At 35.4% G+C, this 9,777-nt stretch overlaps 1 protein-coding gene across 2 annotated transcripts; it reads left to right on the top strand.

Annotated features, from left to right (window-relative positions):
• Window positions 1-1,494: 1,494 nt before the first annotated feature.
• LOC130641936 (proline-rich protein PRCC-like) lies at window positions 1,495-9,293 on the top strand. Of its 2 annotated transcripts, XM_057448964.1 has the most exons (8): window positions 1,495-2,802; window positions 3,194-3,630; window positions 4,013-4,072; window positions 4,623-5,684; window positions 6,455-6,514; window positions 7,119-7,252; window positions 8,569-8,636; window positions 9,057-9,293. In XM_057448964.1, the coding sequence occupies exons 2-8, from the start codon at window positions 3,214-3,216 to the stop codon at window positions 9,194-9,196; spliced, it is 1,941 nt and encodes a 646-aa protein (XP_057304947.1). In that variant the 5' UTR covers window positions 1,495-2,802; window positions 3,194-3,213; the 3' UTR covers window positions 9,197-9,293. The 2 variants fall into 2 exon arrangements, with proteins under 2 accessions (XP_057304947.1, XP_057304952.1); XM_057448969.1 differs by lacking the exon at window positions 1,495-2,802 and having other exon boundaries at window positions 7,119-7,253; window positions 8,571-8,636; window positions 9,057-9,274.
• Window positions 9,294-9,777: the final 484 nt, after the last annotated feature.

Raw genomic sequence — 9,777 nt, 5'->3', positions numbered from 1 at the left:
TTTTGTGCAATGAGGCGTGACAAAAAGTTGTAACGTCACAAGAAAAATTCTGTATGATATTTTTTATGAGAGTTTGACCGTGGTTTTTGGAAAATCCTGGATATATTTCCTCTCTACTCTAGCTGCTTGAAATAACGCATGTTATTCAGTTATTTGGATAGGCGTCGAGCACCAAAATGTCATATTTTGCCTATACTTCTCCTAGCAATGGATAACCATGGCAACCAATTAATGAAATTTTTGACTTAATTTTGTCGCGCCACATACTATGATATCCTCATCAAGTATCTTCAGAAAAGACAATCTTTGGCGATATAGTTTTTTTCTAGGGGAACCGCCTTAAGGAAAAACCTTATTACCACGGCCCTTAGTTTGAATCGCAGTAAAAATGCTTTATTTATCTGAAATATTTCACCTCAATTCCAAATCTTGTTTATTGTTGTGAAAACCTGGTTGTACAACTTGTGTTCACGTTTTGTCATTCCCTTGAACAATGTTACTTTAAGGGCAGAAATTTCCCGATTTTCACCCCTTTTCGCGAAAATTTCTACCCGGTAAGAAATTTAACCCGAATTTCGTGAAAGTTATTTTCACAAAACATCAACTTTTTCTAAAAATCACAAAAGTTTTTTCCAAATTTTAAAATCCGAAAACTCTAAAAATGGCTCTAACTCTAAAAATGGCTCCAAAGCCCCACTTAATGTGGGGAAATCAGCTAAAATAAAAAAAACGGAAGGGTTTGAATATCTTCGTATCAGAATTTTTTCTATATAACACTTGATTGCTTTCTTATATCAAGAATTACTCGATAACAATACAATTTTCTTGCTGGACTCTCTTCTTTTTTTGCCGCTCAAAAACATTTCACGAATATCTCTACTCCCATTTCGAGAATCTTAATCCGAAATTGACTTTTTCCTTCTCTTGTTTTTATTTAGCGATAGTAGTGATAAAGATTCAGAATGAGAGGAAAACGAGTAGTATTGTGCCAGCGCTATCAAGTTAATCAACAAGGCAAAATCCCCTCGAAATAAGGTCGCAGCAATGTCCCATGTACAATATTTTTTTCAGAAACTGGCGTAGCAACTTTTGACGAACGGTTGAAGAGATTTTACCAATTCCGGAAGATCACATGTGAATGATTTTAGGCTGCGTGTTGGAAAATTACATTATAACCAACGACTGGTAAACTTAACGGTACTGACGAGACTAAAACGGTTTTATCTTTTAATCGAAAAGTCAACCTGCGCCTATTATTGGTAAGTACTATTTGCGGTTTGTGACGATATTTTCTTATTTTCTACCGGTATCTCCGCAATACTGTTTACGGCGACGTCCGGAAATTTTGTGTGTAACCAGTCGGCATTTTCGACGCTAACCATAGAACGGTGTGTGTGGTGAATGTCACAACACACACCGGAAACAGTGAAGGCAATGGCCGCGGTGTGGCATCTGGCATGTATGCAACGATTCCGGTCTACTTATGCCGGGCGAACGGAAATTTGTCACGGATTGTCAAGATAATCAAGATGGCGACGCTGCTGTGTTGTATTTGTTTGCCCAAAGAAAATATTTTCAGTTTCTTTGGTAGAGATTTTGTTTGTTCCTATGATTTTTTGATTTTTTTTTTGAGTCTTTCGTTTTCATCTCACTGCCGAATTAAGATATATAGCTACTGTAATAAATTTTGGTCTCAAATATCAGATTCACTTGGTTGATATTTATATTGCTGAAGAGAAAAGGTATATATCCATTCATGACATTTGTGCTGCTGTCGAGCAATAATTCCTAGCAATCCTCCTAGACCATAACTTGAAGAGCCTGCCCAGCTTACAGTAGCCTCAATGAAACAGATTTTGCTTAGCCATTTTAAATAAAAAGATTGCAACCTCTTTTCACAGATCTTAGTAGCACTGTTCTGCCCAATCTTGGAACGTGCACCGTCTTAAGACTGGCTAGGCACAAGCTCACACGCACGAGCTCTGTTTTTTGCAAGTCCCAACAAACATTCTCAGGCACATTAAAACATATTTTGGGTACTGTTAAATTGACCCGGTCAGTTTTTGGATACAGTAGAGTGAAAATCCTAGCTAGCTAGGTAGCTGGTAGAGCACATGTTATACATTTAGCATTTATATACAGCTTGTAGAGTAGTGGCTAAATTTTAAAATATTCCATGAATGGATTTACTTAAGTTGACATTGACATAAGTTGAGTATATATGTATAGAGAATGGATTTATAAAAGGGTTAGTAAATTCTCCCTATGGATTTATATAGGCTTCCAATTAATTGATATCCTCCATCAGGACTTTGTTTATGTTCTTTATAAAATATATGCGCATGCGCCGTAGCAGAAAATAGGTATTACCTGTTAATTAACAATAATGACTTACTTTGATTGTCTCACTTGATTACTCTGTAGTATCACAAACACAACCAGCGGGAACGCAACGACACAACTTGATCTGTAACATAACAACACAACTGGATATCAACACAACTGCACAACCACTTGAGGCCCCACCAAGGACATTCATCATTGTTTATAGTCTATATTATAGAGACAACATATTAATATCAACATTACCTTCTGTTTTTAACCCAAACCTTTGACAAACTGAAACCAGGTCTTGGTGTTCCATCTTCGACAATATGGTAGTATACCACTCTTGAGATCTTTCAACAACAAAGGTTTCATCCATTCTAACTTGTCCAACTGCAACAGATGTGTTTTTTTTCAATCAGCAACATTTAAACTTTTGTCTTCTGACTCAGTAGTAGCCCACACTGGCCACCAAGTGTAAGTGATTTTTTCAATAAGACAGCTTTTTAAGTTTTGTATAATTTATATATATGTCTTCAACACTTGTGTCATTTGTCAACGGCTTAACACCAAAGAAAAACAGGTAGCCATATTTTTTGAGGTCCTAATAGTTAAAATTGAAAGATATATATAGATAAGAAAACATCCTGAAAATTTTATTGAAAACTGAAAATGAGAACATGTTTAAATGTTTTACTGAAATAACAAACTCGCCCTAATTTTCTGGCCTACGTGTGTGCAAGATAGCAACTTTGCAGACTGCTGGCTGTAAAGCCTTGACTGCGAAATGACAAAAAAACTGGCTTTGTCTCAATATTTTAGTTTAGATTGTGGATTAGATTACAAGTTCTGTACATCTTTTTTTTAGTTTATTTCTATGAATTAAGAATGTCATTGGTGGCAGCATATAGCGACAGTGAAAACGAGAGTGAAGGTGAAGAGATTGAAGTAACAGTGGCTCCCAGCATAGTACAAAACAAAGACAATGAGAATGGCAATATGCTTGATATTGAAGATGAGGATCAATGGCAGAGTGTGCAACCCAGTAGCACTAGAACCAAAGATTCATCTGCTGCTACGAAAAGTTCTTTGTTTTCATTGTTACCACAACCAAAAGACAGCCCAGTTAATATAATTGAAGAAAAAGAAGATGAGTTCATGTCAAGGAAACCATTATCTGATACAGTAATATCAACGCCCGCTTCTAGTAGTAATTCAATTCAAAGAAAAATTTTAAATCTTCCAAAACCAGTTAAGGGCACCAAGAAGCAACCTGTTAAGATATCGATTCCAACATTACGAAAGGTATAGTATTTTTACCTATGTCAGGCCTATCAATAAGGCAGAGTGATCGCTTCTGAGAAATAAGAAACTAGCTGAGCCATTAACTGCTCCCCCAATTCCACAAAAAGTTTGCCTGGCTGAGCAATATTAATTCATCTCACATCTTTCAAGTATTTAATTGTCTTTAAGTGATTAAATAATTTTATTTCAGTTGTCTCTTTGTCAACTTGTGTAAGTTTTGAATGCACCCTAATTCTGACAGCAATGTTCTTTTATGTTTGATTGTTACTTTTTAATATGACACAATCGAGCAGAGTACTATCATTTTAATGTAAGAAATTCTAATATTTACTGTTTTAAGTATATATAACTATTCCTTGTTTTGTTGCTATTATTTGTATAGGTTGATGATGATTCAGATTCAGATGAGGAGGAATCTAAGAAAACAATCATTACAAACATGGTATATACTTCTAGTTTTTTAATTTTCTTTAGACCACTTTTCTGAAATATGCTGTTTGCTAGTGTTTTTTACTAGACCTCCAAACCTTAGATTTTCACAACACATTTTCTTGAAAATATGATGACTTTGGATGGCGGGAAAATTAAATGCAAGTATACTCTTAGCCTTAATATTTGAGATTTTGAAACATTTTGCACAAAGGACACTCAAGTGACTTATGGCGTGACTCCATAAAGTTTGTGTTGCAAATAATGACATCGTGTACAGCCTTTCCTCTTGGTGTGGTTGGGTTTATTATCCTTTTTAAGCTGTAGTTGCATTTTGAGTACGAGGAAATTGACAAATCAAGTTTTTCTCACTGTAGGCACTAATAACTGACCTCGGGAAATACTATAAATTATTATCATAAAAAGCTATTATATACTGATTTCAAAATGGCTGCATCCCCAACCATGTGAAAAAAAATCCTTACAAAAACTTTTTTTTTTTTTTTGCGTTACAACACTAGAGTAAAATACAAAGAAAAAATTCTAATTTGTTTTTATTTTAGTCGAAATCAACCTTGTTTTCAATGTTACCCAAACCTCGACACAGCGTCACAGTTGGACAAAATAAAAATCGTGTTTTTCAAAAGGAAACCAATCGAATGCTGATGCCTCACAGTTTAACGAAGAAAAAAGAAGTGAACACAGATAAAGTAGTTGATAGTTTTAATCCAGTAAAATCAGATGAACAGAGTGACGATGATGAAGATGACGTGTCAAGTGATAACTTTTTCTCTCTCGATGTTCTCTCTGAAACGATAAATAATGAAAATGGAAGTAAGGAGGTCAGTGTTCCATCGTCTACTGCAAAGACAGTTACTGTTGAAAATTCAGGTAACCTGGTAGGTGAAAACTCAACTAATAGTCAGGTAATATCTCCGGATAATAAACAAATAACTTCTCCGGATAATAAACAAACAACTTCTACAGATGATAAACAAAAGACTTCCAATTCCACATCTACTGCAACTAAGAATAATGCATTCTTTGCGAACTTATTCAAAAAAACAGAAGTCACTTCAACAACGTCTGCAAAGAATTCACCAGACTTGAAACAATCTGTTATAAATGTTTCCATAGAAAGTAATAACAAAAGCAATGAAATTATACAGAGTGATATTAAAAAGACAATTGGTAGTAGCACGAGTAATAGCGTAACTGCACCCTATGGTACCGTAACTGAACCTTATAGCAGTGTTACTGAGCCCTATGGTAGTGAAACTACATCTAACAATAGTGCAACAGAACCTTATAACAGTGTTACTGAGACCTACAGTAATGTCACTAAACCTTATAGTAGTGTACCTACACCATTTGGTGGTGTATCTGCACCATATGGTGGTGTGACTTCTCCATATAGTAGTGTAACAGAGCCATATGGTCAAGTTACAGAAATATATAATAATGCTGCAGCGCAATATGGAAGTGTTATTGCACCTTATGGAGAGACTTCGTTATCATATGCGTCTCACAGTAATTCTTCAGAATCACATGGTTATCCAACATCTGGAAGTCTGTTTCAATATGCATATCAAACTAAAGCAGAAGAAGAGGATGCTTCACAACCGGTGGGATAATTATTTCATTTTTTTTTTCTTTCACTTGTCATTGTTGACAACAAATTAAACATATTTTAAACATATTTTGATTATAAGATTATAGTTGTTCTATTTTCCTTTTCGCGTGAAATCATACTCCATTAACTATAAGTGTGGTCACAAGTTATGAAAATTCTAGAAACCTTGGAAAAATCATGGACTTGTTTTTACATAAGATTAATCTTTCTATTTCGATGCCTTTACGCATTTGTATTGGTCCATATTTTTGGTATGTATTCATATTGACAAGATGAGTGGTTTTTAGTCCAATTTTTGATTACCTTCTATATCCTTGACATGCATGTCAATGGGAGCTCGGTCAGTAGAACGTTTGACTCGTATCTAGGAGGTCTTTGGTGCGATCCCCACATTGCCTAGTTTGGCAGAAACTTCATAGGTTTCTGTACCTCAAATAGGAGCTTTAAACGCTCTAGAACTGCATTTGTCCATCCTGGAAACAATTGAGAGAGAGTATATCCCTTAAAATTAGCGAGGCCACAAAATATAAATCGCATTGAAATTCCGAGAAGTATTGTTAAATTTATTGCCTTTTAAAAATATTTTTACTACTTTTAGTAGTCATGGGATTTAAACTATACATAATTTAAAATCCTCATTACTGTCTTTGTGTGATCTTGCAAAAGGGGTAAACTTTTCATCATTACTGCTCTTTTTCAACGGCACGTATACCTAGTATATACGTTTTTTCTTACCATAAATGATGCCTTTAAATTTTTTAGGAAACTTCATCTGAAATTGATTACTACCATCAACCGAACCAAGATTTACCTGTGGAGGCTGTGAGTGGACCGTTTAAAGTTAAAAAAAAAATTTGTCGAATTTGTTGACAAGGAAACCTTTTGTTAAGCTTTCATAACAGTAACTTCTGTTATATCGTACTTCCCGCGTGCAATAAACAAACCATAAGTATAAGGAACTAATTTTTGCGGGAAGAAATTTTAGCGAGTCGAATTGAACAAATTGAGTTAATTTTCGTAGTTGTTCAAATTGGGAAAAAATATTTTTGCGATCTGAAATCTGCAAATTGCATCAAAAATCGAGTATTTTTTTCCACATCTTTCCTTAATTTCAAAATTTTTATCGCGCGAAATTGAATCAAAATTCACTCGCGAAAGTTTGTGCTCTCAAAGTAAATGGATTTCGTATTTTGTATATATAATTTTTCGCAAAAAGTCTCTCGAAAAGATTTTGCGGAAATTTATTTTTGCGAATAAATGCCTTTAAATATTTTGCGGGCATTAAATTTTGAGAAGTAGACGAAATTCGCGATTTAAGATATCAATGCGTAGTTGGAACTGTGTTTATGCAAGACAAACTGCTTTTTTTTCTTTTGTTTGTTGAGAAATCGTGAGAACTATAATGGCAGCCTCGTTTCTGTTTTAGTTGAAGGCGTTGCAAGGAAGTAAAAGACGTCATGAGGAAGTAAATATTATTGATGTTCATGCTGATCAAATCCACGGTGGAAGTGATGAGTACCTACGTAACCTTACCAAAGAAAACGTATACGCGTCAAAAAAGGTACGGTCAGTGTGTCCGTGTTTTATCTATGTTTTAAAGAAACTGCGCGTCTTGATCACTTCTCTATAACGAAAGCCGTTTTCTGTCTGTTCGTGCGCGATAAAAAAGTCGTGTAGCCGAAACACGAAGTGTGATATATAATGGACAGGTTAATCCGTGGATTAATCCACGGACTATTAACTAGTCTCTTATAATGTCTGTGTGTGACTTTTGCAAAGCCGATTATATTTTTACAATTTTCTTTAACAAAGTCTATAAAACATCGCCTATAAAATTGTTCTGTAATTTGCCAAACTTTGACGTTAAAACAATATTAGTGAAGCCATAGCACTGCACTTAAGTTTAAGGCTAAATAATTTGGAAACCAGTGGAAATAACTGACGTCATTTCCTGCGTAAGTAACTTGGGACTACCAGGGACTGAATAAGAATTAATTTCCTAAAGCTGGGTAATACCACCCGTTTCGGAACCGACAAAACGGGTGGTTTTCTCAATACCTCTCCAGATGTTTATAAAACGTACATGATCCTATACATTTTCTTGATCACCGTTTCAAGCTGCTCCATACAATAGAGGCAACGTCGAAACAAATTTCTAAAAAATATTTTTTGTGCATTGACGGGTCATTGTTTACGTCATCAATATTTAATTGACGGATCTTCTTTATTGTTCTGCTGTCTATCTAAGGATCGGACAATTGTTATTTCTGGAATCTGATTGGTTAATAAAACTTTCACGCCGATCCAAGCTGAAAGGACAAAAATGTCAAAGCAAAGAATAATGGCAGATAGTCTAGGAAATTAAAGTTGTTGTTTCGTTTCGTTCCGATCCGTTTTGCTCTTGAGTGGAAATTCAGCCAAACTTTTTTTTTAAACCGTAGCGGCATCATTCCTCAGTTACAGCACACTTAAGGTTTGTTAACACTATATGATTTTAATTACACGGAATCTGTAGTGGTTTAAAATTGGCTGCTGATAATTTAGTAAGAATATGCGGAGTAAAAATGAAGCCTGGGACAGTTTGCTTACCGTATTTCCTCCTTAACGCCGTCCTCTTTTAAGCACCCCTCTCTAATAACCGTCTTCACTTTAGTTCAAAATTAATTTTATAAGTATCAAACAAATGTAGTTTTTACTGGTTTCACAATCTGTGGTCGTTCAGAGAATGATTTTGTAACCATCTCCCCCCTAATAACTACCCCTTCCCCTAAATTTCAAAAAATAGCTCCTGGGCAATTAATAAAAGAAATGCGGCATATGCGGAATGTTCCTACTCACCTCCAAACATTGTCTTTTTATGCAGCCATTTTTATTTTAGCCAAAAGGTGCCCTTCCAAGATCACAAGAAAAAAGAAAGCATCAAATTACTTACTTGGCGTTTCAGGTACGTGTGTTGTGTACATAAAGTTAAAGGGGTGCGAACTCCTTGTGTGCTCTCTTCCACATTGCTTCCCTTCCTGCTGCTCTTTCTACGTAAACACAGCCTTAGTTGACTTTATTGCATGTTTGCGGAATCTTATTTTGCCAATGAAACTTTGTAGCAAAGAATGTGAAATATACGTTTTCCCTGCGCTAGCCAGGATGCCGCAGTCATTGTCTACTTCATCTGGATAGGCTAAGTTGTATTAGCTTTCCTGTGCATATAGGCACATCATGTATCAGGCAATGTCGCGCCGCTCGCGAAAATCTTCACGTAACACTTCTTGTTAATATTTTGAAATAATTTTGTCTATTTGAAAGTGATAATGTTGTTTTCAACGTATTGTATTTCTTTTTTTTCACTATCTCCTCGCCATATTTTTAGGCGAAAGAACGAGAAATGCAGCTGCGTCAATCCTGGGCAGAAAGTCGGGCAACGAAACAACAAACACAATCCCGTTACGGTTTTTAGCTGATTGGAATATTATAATATTCATGCGTCGTACACCTATCTTGACTTTTTAATTATATATGTGTACATAGATAATAATGTAAAGTTATTTGTCATCCAGTAACTGAGGCAATGAAAATAAAACCACTAAATTTTTATTGCACTGTGGCAGTTCCTTAAAGAATTTACCCAGTAAATCTATCCATTTCAACTTCCTCTATAGGCCGTTTACATTTTGGACCCGTTGAGTCATTTCGGTCCACGGTGTATTTGTTAGGACTGTTTTTGTCATGTCGGGCGGCATTTCGTTTCTATCAATTTAACCGAAGTAAAATTTCAATAGGTGCGAAATTTCCAGCCTGTGGAAAATGTTGTTTTCGGTCAGTGCGCATGCTAAGTCACGAAAATGCAGGGTTCTAGGGCCTTTTCCGAAATTAAATTGAACACACAGTGAAACATGGCTCTGATTTAAAATTTCACTTCGGTCTTGTAAACGACTTTTTGGCGCAGATTTATCGTGCACGATGAGAGTTATTGTTTCATTTCGTTTTGTAGCGACATTGTTGCACACAAAAGATACATGAAATCAACCCTCATTCCCAGGAATATTTGCTGTCTTGCAGTTTTCCTTTGTATCAAAAAGGCAAAAAGCTTT

This window comes from Hydractinia symbiolongicarpus, chromosome 1 (assembly GCF_029227915.1).
Source record: "Hydractinia symbiolongicarpus strain clone_291-10 chromosome 1, HSymV2.1, whole genome shotgun sequence".
Lineage (NCBI taxonomy): Eukaryota > Metazoa > Cnidaria > Hydrozoa > Anthoathecata > Hydractiniidae > Hydractinia > Hydractinia symbiolongicarpus.
This window is presented reverse-complemented; position numbering and strand designations above follow the sequence as displayed.

What these genes read in the sequence shown, in the direction of transcription:
- LOC130641936 (XM_057448964.1), top strand. Translation starts at nt 3,214, where the DNA reads ATGTCATTGGTGGCAGCATATAGCGACAGTGAAAACGAGAGTGAAGGT. An exon ending in AACGTATACGCGTCAAAAAA is followed by an intron (nt 7,253 to 8,568) that starts GGTACGGTCAGT and finishes CATTTTTATTTT; the next exon opens with AGCCAAAAGGTGCCCTTCCA. An exon ending in TTACTTACTTGGCGTTTCAG is followed by an intron (nt 8,637 to 9,056) that starts GTACGTGTGTTG and finishes CCATATTTTTAG; the next exon opens with GCGAAAGAACGAGAAATGCA.